This window comes from Sarcophilus harrisii, chromosome 2 (assembly GCF_902635505.1).
Source record: "Sarcophilus harrisii chromosome 2, mSarHar1.11, whole genome shotgun sequence".
Lineage (NCBI taxonomy): Eukaryota > Metazoa > Chordata > Mammalia > Dasyuromorphia > Dasyuridae > Sarcophilus > Sarcophilus harrisii.
The window spans coordinates 272,779,941-272,806,905 of NC_045427.1; the positions used below are offsets into that span (position 1 = coordinate 272,779,941).

The 26,965-nt window shown below is 34.0% G+C and overlaps 1 protein-coding gene across 3 annotated transcripts in view; it reads left to right on the plus strand.

The window, feature by feature from the left end:
- PRKD1 (protein kinase D1) overlaps nucleotides 1-26,965 on the plus strand; it is a 404,980-nt gene that overhangs the window by 300,465 nt on the left and 77,550 nt on the right. For all 3 annotated transcript variants that reach the window (XM_023501195.2, XM_003756126.2, XM_031952271.1), the window contains 4 exons: nucleotides 15,427-15,637; nucleotides 15,843-15,920; nucleotides 18,959-19,163; nucleotides 21,644-21,767. In XM_023501195.2, the coding sequence (XP_023356963.1) occupies nucleotides 15,427-15,637; nucleotides 15,843-15,920; nucleotides 18,959-19,163; nucleotides 21,644-21,767 (618 nt within the window). The remainder of the gene's footprint in view (nucleotides 1-15,426; nucleotides 15,638-15,842; nucleotides 15,921-18,958; nucleotides 19,164-21,643; nucleotides 21,768-26,965) is intronic.

Below are 26,965 nucleotides of genomic sequence, written 5' to 3' on the forward strand. Positions count from 1 at the left end.
AAAAGGTCAAAATTATTTCACTTTTGTTCTGGAATTCCAAGAACCCTGGTGATTCATCCCAGTTAAGGAATTTTTTTTTTGTGTGTGTTTCCCATTTAAACAGGTACTCTGAGACTTTCATATTTTATCTGACAGGTATTATAAGGGTTTTTTTCTTTCTTCTTTTTTTTTTTTTTTTTGCTGAGGCACTTGGGGTTAAGTGACTTGCCCAGGGTCACAGAGCCAGGAAGTGTTAAGTGTCTGAGAGCAGATTTGAACTCAGGTTCTCCTGACTGATATTCTATCCACTGCACCACCTTGCTGCCTCAGTTTGTTTCTTTCATATAAATGATGGATGGTCTAGACCAGTGGATGTATTATTATATTCTTATTTGAATTATATTTTAATCTGCACTTAAAATTGTTGTGAGTCACACATAGCCAGGAGACTCATGTTTGACACCTCCAATCTAGATTAGTTTTGGACCCTATAAGTTTATATACAGCAGTGTTTTTTTAGTGAAGTCTACTATATCTGATAGCATAATGATATAAATTTAAATGCCACTGTTATTACTTATAAACTGTGACCACTGGTGATTCACAACCTATCTGAGCTGCAGGCAACTTCATATGATTATACCTCCCCGAGTCCCTGGCATGTGGAATTAAATATGACCATTTTTATTTTTCAAAATTTCATTATTCAAAAAGTGTGTATTTGAATGAAATTTATACCAATGATATCGCAGGTCCAGTCCAATACAGACTTGTCATTTGGGTTAATGGTTGTAGTATTTACAATTTTGAAAATTTAAAATAAAAAAAATAAACGGATGTCTCTATTTTGCTGATGTGGTGTTAAGTGGGTCAGTACTTATCTATTTGACTATGCTCCACCTTTTCATAAAATTTTGAATTTTAAAGACTGTTCTACTCTAAAATCTTCACTTAAGGCCAAGCAGTGTTTCTTCTATTTTGCAATACTGTACTAGCCTAGTTAAATTCAGAGGAATGAAAGAGGGAAAGGACCCATATGTATAACAATATATGTAATATTTTTGTCATGTTAAAGAACTAGAAACTAAGATAATACCCATCAGCTGGGAAATAATCGAACAAATTTTAATCTACTAATGTAATGGAATATTATTTTTTTGTCCTGTAAGAAATGTTGAAAGGGACAGTTTCAGAGAATCCTCAGAATACTTAAACTGATGCAAAGTGAAGTGAGAAGAACAATTTATATAATAGCAACATTGTAAAAAGAACAGTTTAAGAACTATTTATCATCTCATTGACCAATCATGATCCCAGAGGACCAACTATAAAATATATTACCTCCCTCCTGACAGTAAGATAATGAAGGCAGAGTATAGAACGATGTATCTGTTGTTTGGGATGTGACCAGTGAGAAAATTTGCTTTGTGTGACTGTTTCTATTTGTTTTAGACACAATGTATTTTTGTTACTTGGAAAAAATTAGTTTTAAAAATTGGGTTGATTTTTTTTAATCCATATTATTGAAAACAATGAATATCCATTCTAATGAAATTCTTCTTAAAATATATTAATCAAATTATTTCAGAAGTATTATAGTAAAAATTGTATGCTGAAATAATACCCAGAAATTATAGATAAAAACTAATAATTGCAACCATTTTTGCAATTGACTTTATATATATATATATTATTGTTAACTCCAGAGGTCCCAGTTTTCTGCCCTTATCTAGGCAGAAAACTGGGACCTCTGGAGTTAACAATACTAACCTTTCGTTTGCTTACTGCACTAATAGATCCATTGAAAGGAAAACATTATAATAGCAAAACATTTCATCAACAAAGAACTGAAGATCAAAGAAATAAAACATCACAGCATATGTTTCTTGAATAAAAACAGCCTAACAATCTCACCCCTCCTTTCTTTTGGGAAGCAAATTCTTCTCAGAATCCTAGCTCTTGTAGGAAAAGCAAGGATCCTCTCAGAAGCAGAATAAGAGGTTGAAGCTTTTAGTGTGAAGAGTCTTATCTTCCTTGATTAAAGCCAGTATCACAGCTCAATAGGCACCAAAGCCTTATGCTGATATTGAAAAATATATAAAGTAAAGCCTTTGTTATCATTCCATGGTGCCATTATTGACATGTATTAGTAGACCTGTATGTTAACTGCACTGATATTTCTAGTCAGGCCTCAATAGCCCCATAATGTTCAGTAGCATATATTTTAAATGTTCAGTCTATATTGTGGATGGAATGATATAGTTCTAAACTTAATAATTCTTACCCCTGTCTCTTGGTTTCTTGAGTAATTTGCTTTCAAATTCAAAATTAATTTAATGAATCCTAGGGAAACTATAAACTGAGAGTTGCTTCTGCAACATCTTGGATACAGAGGAAATTTCCCCCCTCTCAATTTAAAAAAAAAAAAAACATTTTTATTTAAAGTTTTGAGTCCAAATTCTATCTCTCCCTTTCTTCCTGCCCTTATCCCTAAGATGGTACACAATTAGCTATAGATTATACATGTGCAATTATGTAAACTATTTTATTTTAGTCATTTTGTTTAAGAAGACAAAAGAAAAGAATGAAAGAAAATGAAAAATGGCATGTATCAGTCTGTATTCAAATAACATCAGTTCTTTCTTTGGAGGTAAATAATATGCTTTATTATTAGTCATTTGAGTTTGTTTTAGATTATTATATTGCTGAGATTACCCCAGTCATTCATAGTTCTTCATCAGACATTATTATTACTGTGTACAACATTCTCTTGCTTCTGTTCACTTCATTGTGCTTCAGTTCATATACATCTTTCTAGGGTTTTCTGAAATCAATCTACTTGTCATTTCTTATAGCACAATAATATTCCACTATAATCATGTATCCCAGCTTGTTTAACCTTTCCCCAATTGATGGACGTCCCTTTGATTTCCAATTCTTAGCCACCACAAAAAAAGAGCTACTAAAAATATTTTGTACAAATAGGTCCTCTCCCCCACCATCACCTTTTTTGGGATGTCTTTGGAATATAGATCTGCCAATGATATTGCTGGGTCAAAGCCTGTGCACAATTTGTAGAAGAGCTTTCCTGTTATTGAATAGGTAGACCCATGACTACTAATTAAATTGGCCAGTCATACCTAAGATGGTGTTAATGTTTTCCTTTTCCTTTTGAAAAAGCAGAAAGTTTTCAATCTCGATAAGCAATTGAAGTAGGTAGTACTTTTCATTTTACATCCTGGTCACAGGTGTTATACTTCTATTGTAGCCTACTTCAAAGCCAAGAGCTCATACTTACGGAGTGGGTCTCACTGTCAATAAGTCTCCTACTGGAAAACCCAGTAGGTTATTACTGGGCCATTTCTCTTTATTTTACAAAGCTACCTGCTAGTCACCTAGGTTATTGTCAGTATGTAGCATAAGGAGATTGTTCATCTTCAGTTAACCTTTCCTACCTCAGCTATGGCTATTGTATTAGGGGTAGTAAATTTCCTCAGGAACATAGGGGAACAATATTCTTTTAATGTGTCAGTATCTTCTAATATTCCCAAATATGGTTTAAGGTTTTTTTATAAGTAAAGGAAATATTTCTTACCTCTTTTTTACTTTTTATTGATAGATTTGCATAAAAATTTCTATTTCTGTTCCTTTTATTGTTTCAAGAATTCTGAACCTAAAGTTGTAAGTAAATAAATTAATGAAACAGAAAGTTCCTTTTTTCTTAACCAGTTAACTGGTTATAGTTTAAAAAAAAAATTATAGCTTTTAAATGCTATAAAGCCTTTCAAAAATGACATTTTAAAACCAAACTTTATGTGCTTTGTTTTTACCCTGAGGCAATTGGGGTAAAGTGATTTGCCAGGCTTATACTGTTAGGAAGCCTTAAGTGTCTTAGGTCAAATTTGAACTCAGATCCTTCTGACTTAAGGGCTAGTGCTCTATGCACTACACCACTAGCTGTCCCATATATGCTGTGTTTTTTAAGTTAAATTTTTCTTTTAAATTATAGTACTTTTTGGTTTATTCCTCAAAATACTATAGGGAATAACCAATTGGAAAACTTCTTTTCAGGAATATTTTCCTTTTTTTTCTTAATTAATTATAAATATCTTTTTTTTATTTACATGCAGATATAGGCTGGTATTGAGGCATTTCATTTAGTCAGTGTCTACTTATGTAAAAGTAATTAAAAACTATGGGAATTTGAAAGGGGAAAAACCACACACAAACACACACAGGAGCGCACAACTGTACATACACACAAAATACTGAAATCTCCAAATAGTCAAAGTGTGTCTTTCAATCAAAACTACTTTTTGACTTTATGTTGTACTTATTTGTGTGGCCCTTGAGAATCACTGAATCTTTCCTCATTTGTAAAAAGTATGGATAAAAATTGCAGATATCTTACAGGGTGGTTGTAAGAATCAAATTAGAATGTGTATGTAAAGCCCTTTGAAAATTTGAAAGCTCTATATAAATATGAATAATTATGTTGTCATTATCATTAGTATTATTTAATTTGCATTTGTAGAAAGATACAGCATATGTTGGATAAGAGGGACAGAAAATTGGCTTTCTAGTCATGATGACCTAAGATTTAAATCCCTCTTCTGAAACATACTGGCTGTGAGTCATTGAACCTTCCACTACCTCAGATCACTCCTTGAAGAAGATTATCAATTGCAGAATAGTTGATCTCCATTGGTAGAAAAGGTTTCTCAGTGGAAGTTTCGTACACCAGTGAAGCCAGACATCTGCAAAAGAGAGACAGAGAGACAGAAAGGGAGACAGAACCCTTTTTTTCCAATGCTAAGGAGTCTACAAAAGACCTTGATGACAAATATCTCTATAACATAGTATATTTATACTTCCTTAGGGGAAAAAAAAAACATGTCTTTATTTCACACTCCTACAATACATGACCCAGCAGTATATTCACTTTCAAATGGAAAGAAATAATACCTTTTTATAAGATTCTATCTTTGTTGTTTAAGGAACAGCCGCAGAAGCAGAGACATCAGAAAGGCCACCTTAATAAGATTAGGAATACTTAGAATCTGCAAATATTCTAGAAAATGCAATGCTTTCTACCATCCCCTTTGACTCTTTCCTGCAGTAATGAAGGTTATTTCTTTTTTGCATAAAATGAATGAAATGATCGATGTTCAGCAATGCCCCTGCACTCAGGGAATCTTATCATTCTCTATTTTGTAATAGATTACATACAGTATTATGCCAAAAGCTTTCAAAAATTGCTATAAACTTAAAGAAATAGTCTCTCCTCTGTAAGCCACAGCATATATCACAGCAGAGCAGGAAGTATACCTTTTTCTTGTCTCACAGCAACCTTTCTCACTGGTATGAAAAGGTGTTGATTAGCTTTTATTTATACTACATATTTAGGGTGTCCAACTGAGGAGTCACAACTCATTTATTTGGAACCATGGCAGGCAGTTCAAGGAGGACTGAAATGGGAATACAGCATAGTAGCAAAGACTAATCTACAACTCATCGAGCCTCAGATCTTAGGGTCAGTGATTTACAGGGTGTGGAGACAAGGATGTTTCTATAAGAAATTGTTTTCTCAAGGGTCTCCAGACGTATCTGTTGCGGGTGGAAGGCTGAGTGCTAGAAAATCCCTGACTCCCCATATGAGAGATTTATCACTTCATATAAGCACCGTTGAAAGGAGATTATTGTCTCATTTCAGTTCACCAAATAGGCTCATAGGCTGAGCATCCAAAGCTGTATTTGTTAGCATTTATACGTGACTGAGATAATTTCCGTTTAAGGATAGACTAGGGCCCTTTCAATGAGTTAAAATCCAACCTCAAACTGTGTGATCTAGCTGTGTGATCCTGGGCAAGTCACTTAATCCTGCTTGCCTCAGTTTCCTCAATTGTAAAATGAACTAGAAAAGGAAATAGCAATCTACTCCAGTATGTCTGCCCAGAAAACCCCAAATGGAGTCATGAAGAATCAGGCAGGACAATGAGACTATACTAGAGCAAAGCCATTTGGAATAATTGAGTTATTTTATGACTTTTTTTAAATTTTAGTAGTGATGAATGTTCTTTATAGTGACAGAATCATAGGTTTAGAGCTGGAAGAAATCTTAGAAATTGTTTAGTCCAATTGTCATTTTGTAAATGAATAAAGTGAGTCACAAAAAGTCATAGGAATATCTATTACTGCAATGGAGTTCAGAAGCTAGCTAGTCCAATCTGCTAATTTTACGGATAAGGAAACTGAAGCCCAGTGACTTACCCAAAGTTATACAGGTTATATAGATAGGCCACAGCTAGCATTTGATCCTACATCCTCTTACTCAAGATACACTGATCTTTCCATCCTTCCAAATTCCAAAATTCCAAACAATTTTGACAGGAATACCAATCCCCACAATCAAATGAAACATTGAGGCTTTGGATTGATTCAGTTTTTCCAAAGTCAAATAAAGCTAGTCATAATATCCTATGGAACTAAGGGTATAACTATACCTGAAAGATAGTCAGCAGGTGTCTGCCAAACCAAATAAATATTTATTGAGCATCAACTTTTTGCTTGTGAAAGACACAGAAGAAGAATGAGGCATATATGATTCCCAAACCATAAGTATCTATCTAGTCAGGAGTTCTTTCTGGAAAACAAGGTCAGGAGTTCACAATATTTTCAATGTCCCTTTTGACAAAGAGAATAAATATATTCTTAAGATCCAGATTATATTTTTCTCCCATTGCAGTCAACATCTTTCTGTTTCTTTGTGTGAGGAGAAGAAAATAATTTCTACTCTCTGAGAGCAGAGTAGTTCTGTACTGGTATGTTATACTTTAAGTCCCCAAGCCCATTAAAATGGAAGTGTTTCAGTGAAGAAAAAAGGGGACCGTCAGATTCAGATGGCCCTTTAAGTTGCCAGTCTTAGATCAGATCTCCATTTCTGTGACAGACTAGAAAGGCCTATACCTACAACATTTTTTCCTACAACAAATGTTAGTGAAATCTCTTTTTTTATCTAGTGAAATCAGGTTATCCAGAAATTTCCCTAAAGCCTATGTCTTTGATTGTGTCAAGATGCCTGATTAGTTATTGCTTCTAAAAACACTTGTACATTTTCTACTTCATCATTTCTCTTGACCTTGAAAGGAATGCAATTGCCCCCAATTTTCATCCCTAATATGGTCCTTTAAAATGAGCACTGGAGAAGTAAGGATTTGACAAAGCATGTTTTATGCAAGATTGTATTTATCTTGTCCATTAATTTGTTTAGAAACCAGAATAAACTACATAATGTAGAATTTTCTCAAAATTTAGCAAAAAAAAAAAAAAGAATCAAACGACTTTCATATTTCTCTTTTTTACATTTTTGATGGATATACTAATTCAGACAACTTCATTTTGACCTGTTAAACAGGATATACCTAGTTGGGAAATTCTTACAGGGTCCTGTTAAATGTTTAAACATATGCTGGCAGTTGGAGTTTCCATAATGTAATCTAAGCAATCATTTCCTGGTGAGCTTCCAAAGATGCTGAGTCATGGATCTGGCTTGCTACCAGGAAAAAAAAAATTTTAAAGGAATTTCTATCCTCAGAAAAGCAGGACAAGTCACCTTCACAAGTAGATGGTCAATTAATACAGTTTTAACTTTGACACAATATCAAAGGAAATAGAAAGTGGCAAGGTAAGTTCTGAAAATTCAAGATCATAGACTATCTCTGCTTGTCCCACCAGATTAGTGACAATGAATAGACTACTGGACCTGACATCAGGAAGATCTGAATTCCCATTCTGCCATGAACACTTACCAGCTATGTGTCTCTTGCCTGTTTATTTCCTTATTTGTAAAATGGAGATAATAATGTTCACCTACCTCTGAAGGTTGCCATAAGGATAAAATGAGATATTTGTAGAGCATTTGCAAATTTTAAAGATTATTTATTATCTTATCATTATTGTTACTTATTATCTTTATCTTCATCATTGTCATTGTTTTTATCCCTTTCTTCCATATTAAGCTGTGAAATGTGAGATATTTTGAATAGCTGGATGGCGCAGTGGATAGAGTACCAATCCTTGTCAGGAGGACCTGAGTTCAAATGTGGACTTTGACACTTTAACATTTCCTAGCTATGTGATCCTAAGCAAGTAACTTAACTGCAATTGCCTTACCAAAAAAAAAAAAAAAAGAAAAAGAAAAAAAGAAAAAAAATCAAATGTGAGATCAATATCCTTTTAGTATCTGTACTCAAAAATGAAAGCCTTTATGTTTCTTTTTGTCAAGTAACTTGACCAAGGAAATAATTAATTTTAAGTTCTTCCTGAATCATGTTTTAAAACTCACGAATCCCCAGAAATGGTTTTAACTGGCATTTTGATCTAAATTCTAAAATATTATAACTTTCTCAAGGAAAAAAAAAAGAGAATTTACAGAACTGACAGCTCATCTGAGAATTAAACTCTGATCATTATCTCTTCATTTTACACCTACTATCACTGTAGGGAAAAAGCTTTTAAATTTCTACATTTGAAGCCAGTTTTTACTCTGAACATAATAATGAAGCAGCTTGATGTTGTTCCATTCCAAATTATTTCAGTTTTTAAATGTGTCTCTTCCAGTTAAAAACAACACAAAATCAACAACAAAAACTCAACAGCAACCATCACCATTTTGTAGATTGTCCAGGTTCTTCAAATGCACTCTGCCAAATTGGAATAAGCATCATGCATTCTGTTTCTGTAACAAGACAAAATGAATGCAAAATGTTATAAAACTTGATTCATTTGGACTAGTGATTAGGGGCAATCCTATCCTAAGCATGATAAATTTAAAAAAAAAAAAAAAACAGTGTTATAATGACACATTTTAAAAGCTATGCTCTAATCTGCAAAATGGATACCAGTAAATCAAATATGATGAATTAAAGAAGCATTTCAGTTTATGATAGACTTATCTAACTTATCTTTCCTTTTAATTCATTGCTTTTATTGTTTATCCTTCATTGTCAAAGAGGACCAATGACATCACAAGGGTGATGTCTTAACTTCCATGTGATTTGGTTTTAAGTGACAGTCATTGGTTTATGAAGTCCAGTGGCAAGACAAAATTCAAGATGACTCGTGATGGCCCCTATAATTCATTAAGTACTTATTAAGCATCCTTCTAGTAAAAAGAAAGAGACAGCATGATTAAATGATAGAAAGTTGACCTTGAACACATGCAGATCTAGATTCAAAGACTGTGTATTAACATATACTGGCTGCGTGATTTTTGGTGCATCACTGAAAATCTCTATATCTTAGACAACTCTTTAAAAAATGAAATTTGAAGAGATAACAGTCTGCATTGGTTGAGGGAATTTCCTCCTAGGGAGCTCCCTAAAGCAATGAAATCATAAATCAGTCCCTATCTCTAAGTATAAGACACTAAGTGAGAACACAAAAGGGAGAAGGAAGAAGAAAACAAAGAAAACTTTCTTACTTTAAAGTTTGCAAGATCCTTTACAATTTTTTTCTCATTTAATCCTCACAAATCCATACAAAAGAATGTGTAAAAAGAATGATAAGAATTATAAACAATCTCTCTCCTCATTAAACATATTCTCTCCTGGGGCATATGAAGAAATGAATAGAAAAGATAAATAAATCTAAAATAATCTGAAAATCAGACTAGTTAAAACTACAGACTAGAAGAAAGGCTTCATATAAATCAATCTGAGGCAATCTTAAAGGATGGTGAGAATTCTAAGAGGCTGAATTAAAAAGGGAATGCATCCTATAGGCCATAAGCATTCTTGACCTTTTTTTCTTCACTCCTAAGTGTTTTTTCAGGAAGTCAGACAAAACCATACCACAGTCTAATATGTATAACCAACTGCTCTTTCATTTGGTGGCTATATTAGAGATTTTCAAAACTTTGACTTTTTCATATTAAGAGCAAGAATATTACATGGATTATGACAGTGGATTACTGGGCTAGATTTATAAAAAAGACATAGGTTCCCACTTCTGTTACTTACTTATGTGACTATGAATAAGTCATTTTAACCTTTATTCACTAGGACATATTTTACTAAGTCACAGTAATCTATAGTGTTGAATGGAATTTTTCTACTATGGAGAAAACCTTATGAAAGTGGAAGGGGGTAAAATCAGATTCATATATATATATATATATATTTCTTTTTTAATTTAAACAAAAAAGTTTCTTACAGAAAGATTGTGATTGAGCATTTATTTCACATAAAACAATAGTTTTTTACATCTTAAAAGCTAAATATATGTATATATATAATATTTAATTATCAAATGACAGATCTCAGTAAAAAGAATGACAACAACCTGCCAATTATACAGAAAGCATTTAATAATAGAAATAGCTAGTTGCATAGTGAGTAGACTGATGAACTTGGAATCAGAAAAACCTGAGTTAAAATTCAGTCTCTAATACATACTAGTTATGTAAACCTGGATAAATCACTTAACCTCTCAGCCTATTTTATCATCTGTAGAATTGTGATAAAAATAGCACTTTTTTCACAAGGATGTTATGACTAAAATGAAATAATATTTATAGAATACTTTGATCTGCTAGTGGTAATAACAATAATGACAATAATAATAATGCTAGAAAATTCCAGAATTCTCACCAAAATATGGCAGATTACCCAGTTTCACAAATCATCACCACAAATAAGGAGCAGATGATAACACTATATTTTTTTCCTGATCAGACTACACCTTGAATATTCTGTTCAGTTTTTTGTACTATATTTTGGTAAGGACATTTCTAAGCTAGAGAACATGTAAAATGGTGAAGAACTTCAAAATTATGTTATGTGAAGATAATTTGAAGGTATATATTGGAGAGGAAGGACTATTTGGCCTAGAAATAGGGGTTTTTAAAGTGGGTTTCATGAACTTTTTAAAAAAATGTTTTAATCCAATTTTATTTCATTTTCATATGTGAATTATCTTTGTTCTGTTTCCCTTTCTGCGTTCACTGAGGAAATATGGAAAATAAAAGTTATTATACACATATGCATATATATATACACACTTATATACACATGAGGGAGAGAAGGAGGGAGAGAGAAAGAAAAAGAAAGAGAGAGAAAAAGAACGAAAGAGAGAGAAAGAAAGAAAAAAGAGAGGGAGAGAGGGAGGGAGGGAAGAAGAAAAAGAAAGGAAGGAAGGAAGAGGTTGACATTCAAATCAAATTCCCACATTAGCTGTGTTCAAAAAAGAAAAAAAGTTTCACTCTGAATCCATCACTTGTCTATATGGAGATAAATGGCATGTTTCATGGCCTTTAGAGTCCTTTAGAATTTTGGTTAATTATTATATTGATCAGAGGGATTAAGTCTTTTTCAATTAATTGTCTTTAGAATATTATTATGGTATACATTTCTCCTGGTTCTGCTCACATACACACAAATCTCTCCAACTTTCTCTGAAACCATCCTTTTAATCATTTCCTACAATACAATAGAATTCCATCATATTCATAGAAGAATGGCTAGTAAAGTTTAATCTAGTAGTTGAGAAGAGGAACATCAAAAAAAATCATGGCTTTTGATTATGGGTAATTGGAAGAATGATCCTTCCACCGATAGAAATGGGGAAATCAAGAAGAACTGATGTTAGAGAATGTCATATGTCATCATTCATTTAGTTTTTTAAACTATATAGTTTATATAATAAAAGAGACATTACTGTTATGGTTTAAAACCAGAGTGTCTCTCGAGATTACATGAAATTCTTATCAAATTTTCAGAGTGAAATTTTGATTCATTTTCATTTTAAAGATATATGACATGAAGTACAGAAAAAAAAAAGTATTTGTATGAGGGAGGATTGGGAAAACAGAAGGACATTTTATAATGATTAGTCCTCAGATTTCTTTGACTAATTGAGGTAGGTATTCTTTATCACTTTCTATATAAGTATATTGCCATTATTTTGATTTATGAAAATGAAGCAGAGCACTGTCAGCTGGGGGTAAATAAATTAAGTAATAGAGTATTCCCAATCTAAATTACCTAGTTTTTAGTGCTGCTTCTAGTTATCTCCATAGCTATAAGTAAGTAACCTAAATTTTTTTTATCCTACTTTTTTCATCTTTTTAACAGGAACAGTACTGCATGGCTTTGCCCACTTTTAGAGATTAATGATTCCAGAGAACACATAAGTAGATGAGCTTAAAAAAATAGGATGGAAAAATTTCTAAACAATAGTCATTTCTGAGAAAAAAAGGAAGAGGAGAAAAATGATCTTAAGATCAGACAATAGATACTACTAAGTTTGGAGTTATAGAAAATGGAATTTTAGAGAATTCATGTTAGATGACTTCCATCTTTTTACTGAAGAGATTATATGCTTGTGAATTATGGGGGTAAATTGGAGGCTTGAGAAAGTTTCAGTTCAATTCAAGAAAAATTTATTAAATTATTATCATGTATAGTACAAAGTACTAGGAACGAGAGCTCTAAGATAAAAGTGAATCAGTTACTGTCCTCAGAATACTTATAGTTCTATTAAGAAGTAGAAACACATGCTCAGATAAGTAAAGGTGGGGAAGCACTAACAACAGGGACAATCAGAAAAGACTTTGTATATAGAAGGTGGCAACTGAACTGAGGCTTGAAGGAAATGAAGGATTTGAAGAGGGTTAAGGATCAGAAAACAATGAGAACAGTAACTTTGGGAAGTAAGATAAGAATGAATAAAATTAGTAAGATTGCTGATAATCAGAGAAAGCTTGGCTGAAATGGTGCAAAAACCTTTTCTTTCAATAAAATAAGCACAGCATTCTTTCTCCATTTACACTCCATAGCATTAGATTTGGATTTGAGAAATAAATCCCTCTGTAGATGTTACACAGCTCTGAGAATTAAGAAACCAAAAAGGATAAAAGATGAAAGAAGCAAGAGATTCTAAGGTGTGTTTGTATATGTGTGTGTGTGTGTGTGTGTGTGTGTGTGTGTGTGTGTGTGGATTTTTAGTAGTCACTAAAATTAGTGATCATAGAATCAAAACTGAGATGAGATTAAAGGTGTTCAACTGGGTGATTGGATAGGAGAAGATTGGATTGGATAGGAAAGACCAGAAGTCACAGTGGTTGAGAATAACAGGTTTAGTATGAGTAAAAGAGTGGGAGAGATGAAAGATTAAGACTGTGATCAGACATTTTAGAATTTTAGAATTAACTGTCTTAGAAGGAATGCAATTTCATGTCATGATAGGTTCTGAATTGTGACCTTGCTGGTATATAGAAGAAACAAGAAAATGGAGGTTGTTATAAATAAAGAGTTTAAGGAAATAGTGGGTCAGATAGAACCTAAGATTTCCTCTCTATGGGATAATCTTCAGTGATGAAAAAGTACAGTCTCATTCCTGATCTTAAGAGAAATAATTATTTCTCTTATCTTAATAACTAATTAATATGGGAGGCGGGGGAAGAAATCCAGATTTTTTTTCCTTTCTATTTTCTCATTCAAAATTCAACCTCTCAAGAACATTTCTGACCTTGCTCGAAAATTGACTCCATCCAGACCATCTTATCTAGATGGAATTCTTATCCCAGGATTGTTCTTTGTTCACTGACTGGGTGGAAGATAGATCTTTTTGTATAGATTGTCCAAAGCAAGAGTACTCTAGCTTGCGATGAGTCTCTCTCTGTCCAGGAATAATATGATCAGAATCATGTATTCAGTGCCTTAATATTCCTGCTTCTCATTATAGTATTCACTCTCTCTTTAATTTTTAACCAGTCAGAGTTAATTTTTGCCTATTGAGAATACCCCCTCTTCCAAGAGTTTAAAAAATGTTGAGTGGTCTCCATGTTTCATCTTTGGTTTATAAGAGAAAGCCAGATGACCATCATTTTATTAATTAAATCCCTAGCCTTAATTAATAAAATCAGTTATTAATGCCCCAAAATTATATCTCTCATACTTTTCATACCTCACAGTCTCTGTGCTATTCTTGTTTAGGTTCTTTTGTAAAACCAACATATAGAAGCTAGATGTTTTCCTTTAAATCTCAATGTTTAGGAGATGCAAAAAGATCCTATGGGATCTTTTGTCACACAACCAGCTCCTCTTTTCCAGTATTAATGCTCTCTGATGCCAGTCTTTGTACCAATTTTAATGCAGTTCTTGATTGGTAATATGTTACAGCCTACACAATTTGACCATGTGCCACTGTTGTCCTTTGGCTGATGTTCACTTAAACTGTCAAAGATTGTAATATTTCATCAATTGTAGCCACATAAGGATTTATCAACATGAATATGGAAGTCTCCAAGGAATGATATTATTGGTGGGTTGGAGAGGAAAGCATGTAACAGTGAACAATAGGTATGAATGAATAAGGTGGAAGAATGATCTGGAGGTTCATAGAGTGTAGCAGTGATGAAGCAAATAGGTTAGTATAAGAAAGGAATGAACTTTAAACAGGTATAGTTATTAAAGGAATAGGACAAAAAAATGGTCTACAAACAGCATTTAAACTGGTTCTTTTAGTTCTTTGGCAGGATGAGATGGTATGATAGACGTTTCCATTGGAAAGGATTTTTAGATGTGGTTTTTCTTCACAGAAAAGTCAGGTTTCAATCAAAATTAGGAACTGAAGTAAGTATTTAAGGAAAATATCTAGGATGAAGGAGAATTTGTTTAGGAGAGAGCCAGAGCACGCCAAAGTGATCGTGAAATGGATTTAGGTAATGGGGAGAAATGGATTTGGTGAGCAGTAACCTCATATTTGCAGCCTGTTATTTATAAGAATTTATAATATTTATAAGGTAACAGCATAATAGAGTTAGGAGAAACTGGACTTGATCTTAAGCAAGTCACTAGAATTTATCTCCTCAGTATTAGACAGTTATATTCTAAAATGGGGCATTCCTATACCAGAAGTTCCCTAGCTTGAGGAAATCACAGATATAATAGTTCAATTATTCATACAAAAGCCACAAATAATTCTCAAATCTCCTTTGAGGTTTTTTGTTTTTGTTTTTACAATTTATTATTTTAATAATGAGCACATTGAAATGAAATAGTTTGCTCAACGGTACAATGTGAATCAGACAGAGTAGCATTAAAGTAAATGGATATAACCACAAACCAACAATTCAGCTTCCTTATTTGTGTCATTCTTAATTGTTTTCTCTCTAAAATATAAGCCTCTAAAAGGGTTTTTAACTATTTCAAACTCAAATTTCAAATTCTTAGAATTTTGAAAGAAAATGTCCTTATCTTCAGACTTCTTATTTTAAGTCTAGAAAGTGATTTCGTAGTTAATTCTTCTCCTGTAAGAAACAATATATGGGGGGGAAAGTAAAAATGAGACATTGACAGTAAATTTACAAGCATTTTACATTACATTTAAAAGCATTGTGACCTTCTGTTATTTCTTTTATTATTTCCTACCCTAATTATTTTGTAGCAAAAGTCGCCATCAGAATCCTTTCTGGGCCGAGAGAAGAGATCCAATTCTCAGTCCTACATTGGAAGACCAATTGAGCTTGACAAGATCTTGCTGTCCAAGGTTAAAGTGCCTCACACATTTGTCATCCACTCCTACACACGGCCAACAGTATGCCAGTATTGCAAGAAGCTTCTCAAAGGGCTTTTCAGACAGGGCCTACAGTGTAAAGGTAAGGAAGCACTTTTTTTGCACCAATTTCTTAAGGAAAATAAGAATCAACAATCTGAGTTTGTTTACCAATTAAACTCTGAGTACATCAGTCTGAAATCAGTCAATAAACATTAAGTGCTTATGGTGAAATGCATGTGTTTTTGTAACCCATATTATTCTCCAGCACTAAGTCCATGGCTACTGATTTCTTTCATTCTGATCAGATTGTAGGTTCAACTGTCATAAGCGTTGTGCCCCCAAAGTACCAAATAACTGCCTGGGTGAAGTCGCCATTAATGGAGGTAGGTTGAAAGTTCTTTTTGAGCTTTGCAAATGAATAAATTTTGTATCCTTGATACTTCCCTACTAAGTAAAGAGAATCATTCACTGAGTGATTGTTTTCCTCCTATATCTAAGTTCTCTGATTTGCTTAATGTGAATTATTGCCTGATCTTGGCATTTCCATTGCAACTGAGCGCACTCCGGGAAAGTATTCATTTCAGTACATTAAACATCAAAAAAAAAAAAAAAAAAAAAAAAAAAAGGCCACAAATCTTCAAATATTAGAGGATACATTACAGCCATTGATGTTTAAATGGTAGCCCTTGTTGCTAATTACTAATGAGCTTTCACATCTCTCCTGTTTCAGAACCATGTTCTGGTGTGATCAGTAATATAGAGACATTAAGGCCAAGATAGACAACAAGTTGCAGTTATTGATTTGTCCCTTTCCTTCACCCAGTCACTTCTCCCACAGAGATAATACCATCAATAGTATTCCCAAGAAAAAGAAAAGGAAGGTGGATATCCTTGATTGCCAAAGGAGTCCACATGTAAAAACAGGTTAAGGGGGGCAGCTAAGTGGCTCAGTGGATAGAGCACCAGCCCTGAAGTCAGGAGGACCTGAGTTCAAATGTGATCTCAGATACTTAACACTTCCTAGCTGTGTAATCCTGGGCAAGTCACTTAACCCCAAATGCCTCAATAAAAAAGGAAAAAAAAAAAAAAAGATTAAGAATCCATGGTTAGACTTTTTCAAAACAAAATGGAATTTTTCAGGAGGTCCATTTTTTAAAGAAAAAAATCCTTTTTTTCTTTTAAACTTCCCTTTAGAATTTGGAATATTGCATGAAACTTGTGAAGGAAGCAGCATGGTAGAGTAACAAGTACTCTACTTCCAGTCATAAGATTTTGATTCATATCCCACTGTGAGGGAGGTAGAAGACCCTTACCCAAAATGACTACTCAGAGATCATTCAGTAAAAAGCAGAAAGGTTGTTTATTGAAAACCTCCAGAGGATGAGCCATCCCACCACGAAATAAGAAAGAGAAAGCTCGCAGTAGGAGGGCTAAAGAAGTAGTAAAGATACACAGCTTTTATACAAGAGATTACATCACAAGTAAGAGAGCATTGTGAAGGGGAGGAGGAGGCATCTAATCGGTTGTTGCTATTCGGAGAGATTGGAATGGAAGGTTTCTGTTTCCCTGAAATCTCCTGATTTCTGGGAAACAGAAAATCAGGCCTTCAGGCTTAATCAAGCAGATAGTGGTCCAGCTAATAGACTAAATATCGATAAATGTCAAATACTGATAAATGTCATCAGCTCAGGTTAAGTAAATATGTTTATAGCTGGCCAAGGCTCAAGTAAATATGGGCATGTACATATTATACAAGTCATAGGGGAAACACAGAAGTAATGAAAATAAAATACAGAAAAAGAATTCACACATTCCTGTAAGTTCTTCACCTTATCTCTCTCTATTCCACACACCACCTTTGACACTTCCTATGTGAATGACCTTAGCCAAGTCACTGAACTGCTTTGAACTTCAGTTTTTTGTTTTTTTTTTATCTGTAAAGGAGAGAATTATGTATACCAGGTCTTCTTAAACTTTTTCTATTCACAATCCCTTTTCACCCAAGAAATTTTACATGACCCCAAATATAAAGGTATATAAAATAGGTATACAATCAAATATTTATTGATACTAAATCATAATTTCTCAGTTCCCATATTCCATTATGCAAATCCATGTGGGATCACAACCCACAGAATTCCTCTTCCTGCTCTAAATCCATAATTTAATATATTCATCTATGATCCAATACAGATTACCCATTCTCAAGAAAAAGAAGAAAAAAAACCCTAAATTTTCTTTCCAAAGATTCCCATGCCATATCATTAGTTCTCAGTATAATATTCCCACAGACAAGCTTCCTAAAACAATAAAATAATTTGTGACCTTGGGTAGATTTAGTATCTGTTTCCCAGTGCATAAGGATAACAAAATAATGCTCAAAACATTATAGGGGAAATGGCTTCAGTGTTTTAAATATTATAAGAATTCTGTGTGGTGGAGGCAGAGATATGGTTCCTTTACTTGGAGGACCTCCATTATTTGGAGATTCCAAGACTGCCTTTACTTGGAGACAAATATATTTTACCTGGAAGGAGAAGGTGGGGGTGTTTCTCCAAGAAAACATTCCAGTGTTGCCTTTTGGCATTTAGTCCTCTGGATTAGCTGCCAAAATTGAGAGGTTGGCAATTTTCCCACTCCTATAGTGTGGTGTTGACTTTGTGACAAGCATAGTGAATATCAGGGTAGATTTGACAGCTATAACTGTGGGAGAACAGAGTGATTTCAGAGATGCTGTTGATTGCTTTGAAAATGTTATTTCCCATACAAGCTGAAAAATCTGGTAAACTTTCAATTTACCTACTTTTTGTAATTTGGCAGGCTGGTGTTCTTAATCAATCAATTTATAATTTTAAAATAAATACTTTACATTACTATTTAATAATACTGTATTGTATTCATCAACTTTTTTTTTTACATTTTGAATATGTCAGAAATGTAAAGGCAGTTTCTTAAATGATCTCTTGCTTCTTAGAAATATCAATTAAAAAAGTATCAACAGCATCAACTAATGAGTCTGACTGTCCTCCCCACTGGGTAACAAGCTATACAAGCATGCTCTGGAATCTCCTGTGTATTTCTGCTTGTCAGAGTGGAAAAAAAGGAGAATTGGATCTAGTGGTGTGTTGGGTGATCTCCTATGCTTTTGTGTCTGCTGTCACCTTTACAAATGGCACATTTTCTCTATTCCTCCCATCCTCTTCCTCATCAGTAGGCCAAAGCAACTCAAGCATCTGCCACTTGAAACAAATAAACATTATCTTCTCCCATAGACAGATTCCCAGGAAAATTAAGGAGCTACTTATAAAAATATCTTTTAGGACTACTAATTGATTTTCATCAGGCATGCTCAATTTTATTTTCACCCGTGGCCTCTTGGGTCAATGTTTATTTTCATGGTTGACTTAATCCAATTTTCCAGATTTGCTTAGCCCTGGGGCAGAGTCTGATGTGGTTATGGAAGAAGGAAGTGATGATAATGATAGTGAAAGAAATAGTGGACTCATGGATGACATGGAAGAATCAATGGTCCAGGATTCTGAAGCAGCCATGACAGGATGCCACAGTGACAATGGGGATGTACAGGACCTGGATCAAGACCATGATGATTCAAATCGAATGATCAGGTGAGAAGCTCTAAGGACCTTGCCTCTGAGGAACTATTTCTGAATAAAACAGTCAAATCAGAAGTTTTAAATTCCTATGTTAGGGATATTTTAAAGATATTGACCCAACTGGAATTACGTGGAGAACTAACATTGGAGTTAGGAAAACCTCTCTCTATTACATATTAACTACAGAGCATGTACAAATTATTTAAAAAACTGAAGACTTTAAATTATAGGAGGGATGGTAATCAGCATCAGTGAAATGAGTTTTCACAGTGAGAGTTCCCCACACTAATGAAATGATAGGTCTGAAACACCGGCAGTCCTTCTCCCTCAATTTTTTTTTTTAACATGTGCCTAGTTGGTGCAACGGATATTTTACCAGATCTGGAGTCAGGAAGATTGAAATTCAAAACTGGTCTCAGATGGTCACTAGCCATGAAACCCTGGGCAAGTCAATTACCTCTATTTCCCTGAGTTTCCTCATCTGTAAAATGGGAATGAATATAATAACTGTTGCCTCCCAAGGTTGTTGTGAAGATCAAATGAGATAATAATCTTAAAGTGCTTGTTTTTCTTTGTTTAGTGAGGAAATTGTTGACAAATTCAATTCCACAAGCATTTGTGTGCCTACTGTGTATGAGACATTATGCTAGTGGTAGGAATGCAGACAAAACCAAAATCGTTCCTGCCTTTAAGGCTCTCTTCTATTGAGAGATTTAAGTATGTGTACAGATAAATAAATGCAAAGTAATTTTAGAAAAAGAAGAGAAATAGCTTCTGGGTGATCAGAAGAAGATCAAGAGAAGATTTGTATATGAGATAGTACCTGAGATGATCCTAGAAGTCAGGGATTTGACAGGGAAGGGAATGATACGGAGAGGAAAGAGGAAGACAGAGTAAGAGAGACAGAGAAAGACAGATGGGTTGACAGAGAGACAGAGAGAGATAAGGAGACACACAGACATAGAGAGAGAACATACAAAAAACGAGAAGGAGGGCCAAGAATTGAAAGGTTCTTATATAAGATTACATTAATAAAATTCTTAGAACCCACCAACTGAGAACTTAGAACCTCCAAATAATTCATTAATACAGCTAGTTGTTTAAATACATGTATGCCTTTAGTAACTATGTCCTCTGAGAAAGATAAAGTAGAAGAATCAAAACACAACTATCACAATTGACTTGTAGAAATGAGAGGTTAAGTCTAAGTCATCCCCAAAACCTTTCTAGCTTTAGCATTCTTTGATATGGAACCTATTAATAGGGAATCAGTTGCATCATGAAGGACATCACATTTTTAGTAGAGATACTTGTAATGTTCTGGCTAACTCTCTGGAGGTCCTCTGAATGGGCCTTAGTTTCAGCAGAATAATCACAAGAACAGTCAGGAATAAAATCCAGAGTCTTTATTATCTCCTTCACAGTCTGTCTCCTTCTCCTGGGGCCGGGCTAGCTTTTTGAGGACCTTCAGACGGGCCTTGGTCTCAGTGGAGAAATTAAGGAGGACAGGCCAGGGTCTCTGTCTTCAAGTCTCTTGGAGTCCTCCTCTAGATTGACTCTGACCTCTTATATACTCTATTACAATTAAATCCATTCATCATACTGAGTATAAGCCAATCATTATATCACTAGGAAACCATTATGTGATGTAAGTTTAAATCAATCATACTGAACTAGAGAACTATTAATCTCTATGCTAAACTAGATGATCATTGTCACATCAGTTCCACTGAGTTAACACCTTGTTGTAAGAATCCTTGTTTCAAGTAATTTCTCCAGAATTCTGGTCCAGAACACACACATACTCTTTTCAAAACATCCACATTCCAGTTAAATTGCGATAATGTAAAATATAAACAGATTAACATATACTCTGAATTCATTCATAATGATGCTAATATCTCTATATAGAAGGTTGAACATTTGATTTCATTGATAATAGAGAACTTCAGGGTGAGGGAAGTCCTTCTACCAATGTAGACTGGCACCTTCTCAGAAATGGCTATTTTTAGATGGTTTCTTGGAGTAGTAAAAGGGAGTTAAGTAATTTGGCCAGGGCCACACAGATTGATTGGATTTGTCAAACATGAATTCAGGTCTTCAGGCAGAGCCACATAGTTATGTACATAAATATTTCTAAGTATTGCACCTCTATACCAAGACAATATGTTAAGCCCAAAATTCATGTATTTATTAGAGATTCATCAGTTTTAATATACATATATGAAGTCAGTACTAACCTGAAGGTGATCTATCTTTGTAGTATGTGTATGGTTAATTTCAACCATTCAGTTTTGTTTTAGTGGGAACTATGGGATCACTTTAAGTACTTCATTTTTGAAAAAGATAGATACATGTGTATAATTCTATGTGTCATATATTAACAAATGTATATACATATATACACACATATAAACATGTATATCTCTGAATGAGAAATGGGTTTGTTTATGAAACATTTCTTCCTTAAAATATTTTTACTTTTCTCCTAGCCCATCAACCAGTAACAATATTCCTCTCATGAGAGTGGTTCAGTCTGTCAAACATACAAAAAGGAAAAGCAGCACAGTAATGAAAGAAGGATGGATGGTTCACTATACAAGCAAAGACACACTGGTAAGAATCGCTTTGAGCAGAATCTTCTCCTTTCGATCTGGTTCTAATTATCTGAGTTGCAACTGCTTTGTAAATGATGCTTGATGCTTCACATCTAAGTCACAGGGAACAAACCTCAACCTACCTGTCAGGAGAGAATTAGTTTAAACACACAGCCAATCTGTAGGTGTCAGATACAGTTGAGAAAGCAATTGTATTAGAAAAAAAATGTGGAAAGAAGTTCCCAGAAAACAAGATCATTTATTCCCTCTGCTAAGATGTTCTGCAAAACAGTGCTAACTTTTGTCTGTCAATTTTCTGGAAGTCATAAAAGCTACTTTACGTGCTTATGGAATACTCCTACATGTTCCAGACTTTTAGAGGAAACCTGGCATATTAGGAAGGATAAGAATGTTGTTACATCTACCTATGTATTTTCTAAATCGTTAATACATTCTTTTGCTTTCTGACCAGTTTTGAAGAGCAAGGCTTCTTTAACTTTTTCCACTTGTGACTCCTTTTCACTTAAGAAAATTTTAAATGACTTCAGGTAGATAGATATATAAAATAGATATACAAATCAAACATTTACTGATAATAAGTCATAACTCCCACAATTAGTATGCAATGCCATATGGAGTTGCAGCCATAGTTTGAGATTTGCTATAAAGTAATAATCTACTCTGTAATTGTTTTATTGATCACCTACCTATTTTTAGACACTTCAACTTATTTCACAACAATTCATTTCTCAAAGAATAAGTAGTAACTGACCATTTATTGATCAGTCAGTTGATCAGTAATACACTATTGGGTGATGGTTCAAGTCTGTGATTTCATCACAGGTCTGTGCAGTGAACTCTCAATGTGGTGGCAAAATTAGTATATGGTAATTAGAACATGACCCCACATTTCATGACTCCCATGTTTTCCAGCTTTCTCTCCATTAAGCAAGATTGCCTCTCAATCTACTGTAAATATTTTTCCCAAAATAAAATTCAATTGCACAGAAAGATGACCTAAGAATAACTTGTAAATTTCAGATTGATTAATCATTCTATTGTTTCCTGGTTTTTTATTGATCTTTTTTAAATTTTATTTTTAACCCACATTGCTTTATGAATCATATTGGGAGAGAAAAATCAGAGCAAAAGGGAAAAACCACGAAAGAGATTAAAACAACAACAACAACAAAAAGAAGTGAACAGAGCATGTGTTGATTTATATTCAGTCTTTTTAGTTCTTTTTCTGGATGCAGATGGCATTTTCTGTCTAAAATCTATTGGAATTGCTTTGAATCACTCACTAAACCACTGAGAAGAACCAAATCATTTATAGTTGATTATCTCACATTCTTGCTCTTATTGTGTACAACATATCCTAGTTCTGTTTGTTTCACTCAGCATCAGTTCATATAAATCTTTTCAGGCTTTTCTAAAATCAGAAATCATATTTTATAGAACAGTAATATACTATTACCTTCAAATACCACAACTTATTCCAGCAGCATTCCACAATTGATGGGCATCTGGTCATTTTCCAATTCTTTGCTACCACAAAAAGAGCTGCTACAAATGTTTTTGTTTATGTGGATCTTTTTCCCTACTTTATCTTTATTTATTTATTTATTTATTTATTTATTTTTTGATGAGGCAATTGGGGTTAAGTGCCTTGCCCAGTGTCACACAGCCAGGAAATATTAAGTGTCATGAGGCTAGATTTGAACTCAGGTCCTCCTGACTTCAGGGCTGGTGCTTTATCCTCTACAATTCAGGGTCCTTAAACTATGGCCCGTGGGCCAGATGCAGCAGCTGAGGACGATTATCTCCTCACTCAGGGCTATGAAATTTCTTTATTTAAAGGCCCACAAAACAAAGTTTTTTGGGTTTTTTTTGTTTTTTTGTTTTTTTTTATCATAGTCCGGCCCTCCAACAGTCTGAGGAACAGTGAACTGCCCCCCTATTTAAAAAGTTTGAGGACCCCGGTTTAAGGAGTTGTTTTCATCAAACAATTGTTTTTTTCTTTCCTTTTCCAAGCTGTTGACTTTCTAAGCATCCCCCTCATTTCCTTTCTCATTTTTTTCCTTCTATCTCTCATTTGCCATTTGGAGTCTTTCTGAGAATTTCCAAGAATCCTCTTTGGGCTTGAGACCAATCCATATCACTCCTTGAGATTTCTTCTGTGGACATTCTGTCCTTGTCTCAGTTTGTGTTTGGGGCTTTTCTGTCACCATAGTAACTTTCTACAGTCAAGGTCCTTTTCTGTTTCTTGCTCATTTTCTTTCCTTTTCGTATTTCCCCTTTTTTTTTACTTTTAAGGTCAAGTTCTGCTCCTGGGGTAAAGAGGAGCTGTCCCAAACTTCCTATGAAGTTCTGAGTTTTGGCTTCGCACCCTTGTGTTTGCAGGAGTAGCTTTGCTCGCTGTGCTCAGGAAACAGCCTATTTCCCAGAGTTTCCCTTCTGAGCCGGGACTGGAAGCTGCCTCCTGCTATGCTCTCCACTGAGCCAGGACTGAGGGGCTTAGCTCCTGGTTTGCTGGGATTAATGCCCTCTTACTAGCTTTCCCGGGGTTTCTCTGAGCTGGGCTGACCTTTTTCACACCAGTGAGACTGACCTTTGTTGAAGTTTTTCCAGTCTCTCTTGAGCTGGAGAATGGTTTCCTTCCATCAGACTCTGTTCAGAGAACTGGTTTCATGTGATTTTGGAGGGAAAGTGAGAAAGCTCCAACAGCTTCCTGGCTTTACTCCACCATCTTGGCTCTACCCCTGGAAGTGACTTTTTGTTCTTTTCAAAAATTGTTTAAAAATTACCAACCTTAGTCATTTTAGGTTTGAACATAAATTGTATTTTTTTAAATGGTCCTTGTACTAAGAGTTGTTATGGCAGAGTGAATAATAGGTTCGCCTTACCTAAGTCAGGAAAATCTCTGTTTAAATTTTGCCTCTGTTACATATTAGCTATGTGGCCCTTGGCAAGCCCTTAACCTTTCAGGACCTCATACTACACTTAAACTTAGTTTATAGATGAGTTTTTGAGGTCTATTAGTTCAGAATTCTCCATATTATAAAAAGAGGTCTGTCTACAAAAATGGCCATTAGTCGTACTTTTTATTCTGTTCTAAATTTAATTCTGCTCAAAATTATTTTTCCACCGTAAAAACTCATGACTTCTTGGTGTATATTACAATACACTGAGTAATCTCAAGGAGAGATTACAGCTTGAACATCTAAGTAGATTTAGACAAATTTATTGTGAAATATGGCAGAAACTGAATAACATCATAGAAAATGAAAATGACAATCTCTGAAAGAATAGGAAACAACTGATTACTGATTTGGGAATCATTTCAGCATCAACTACTTATACATGATCAGGTTATTGGCTGGTTAGAGCAGAGGGCAAAATCAGTCTCAAATTAGGAGAAAAATATAAGAGGAGAAAATACCTAATTATAATAGCACCAATATGATTTATTTAAAGAGAGTGTTGACTATGAAATGTAGAAATGAAAAAGATATTGACACTGATTTATCATTTCTTAAAGAATTTTAACTTAAGTAAAATAAGTTTCATAATGCAGAGACCAAAAAGAAACCTAAACTGCTTTTGTCAGCATTTGATCACCTTGCAAAGAGGAATGGAGGCCAAGGACAACTAGTCTGTAATAAGATCTCATTTATAAGACATAAAAGGATAAAAAGAGGATAGACAAAATGGTAAAAAGCAGTGGAGGGGAAAATAAGCTTGTAAAAACCTAGATGAAAGAATCAAAACTGTATCTTTTCATAATAAATATACTCCACATCATTAATAAGAGAAATGTTCATTAAAATAATTCATATTTCATACCAAACTCAGCAAAATGATTAAGATTTCCTGTTCTGCCCTCTCCAAGGAAACGATAAGTGTTGAAAGAGCTGTAGAAGATAGGCACAGGCATATACTGTTGGTTAAGTTATGAATTGATCTTTTCTAGAATGAAATGTAATTATTCTGGAAAATACTTAAGAATTATGTAATAAAAGTAACTGTTCATATCTTTTCACTCAGATTATTACTTTATCTAGATCCTGGGATCCAAGGATTTCAAAGACAGGAAAAAAAATTCTACGAATACCAAAATATCATAGCAGCAATTTTGTTCATTGTATGGTTCAGTCATTTTTCAGTTGCATCCAACTCTCCAGGATCCCATTTGGGGTTTTCTTGGTACAAGATAATAGAATGATTGCCACTTCCTTCTCCAGCTCATTTTACATATGAGGAAACTGAGGCAAATAGAGTTAAGTCACTTGTCAAGGGTGACAGCTTAGGAAGTATCTGAGGCCAGATTAGAACTCAAGTAGACATGTCTTTTTGACTCTAAAACTGTCACTCTATTCACTGTGCCATCTAGCACACCTCAGCAGTACTTTTATGTGGTAGTTAGTGTTAGATATAAAGGGAGTAACAATTGGCTAATGACAGTACTGATCTAATCCTGATATATGAATGTAATAGATTATTCCTACTGTGTAATAAGATATAACAAATATAAGCCATTCAGAGAAATAAAGGAAGAGTTGTATAAATTGATACGATGGTACAACCATTAAGCTGAAGAATGATATTATTACAGTAATTCAAATGAAGCCAAAGTATGAGTTATTTTTTAACCCACAATATTGATCCCACATTGTGACATTTCAAGACAAAATACTGCTTCTATAGTCAGATAAAGTTAAAAATTTCCTTGTTTTTCCTTAACTTTGTTTATGATATTTTTTTCTGGTAACAACAAAGAGTTAGGGGGATAGAGACAGAAATAACTTTGATTACAAAACAAAATTTACCATAAATCTTTCTATTTAAAAAGGGGGAATAGGTATGATGAAAAACTGTATCATCCCAACAGCATAGATGAAAGTAGAGAGATAACAACGAAAAAAAAAAACAAACTTTAATTGGAACACATTTTCTGACATTTCTATAAGAATTATTTTCATCTTTGATCACAGTGGAACCACTGAATTTGGACTTAGTTCATGCAATAGTATGCTACATTAGAAAGTTAAAATAATATTTAAAAAGGTGAAACTGAAAAGGACTCTTAGACTTAACTAAAGATGTACAGGGAAATCTATCCTGTAGGTGACAGTTTTTAAAACATGTTCAAGATGTCTCAAAGAGAGAAAGATCCAAAAGAATAGAAAATATTATCAATATGTTTCTATACCTAAA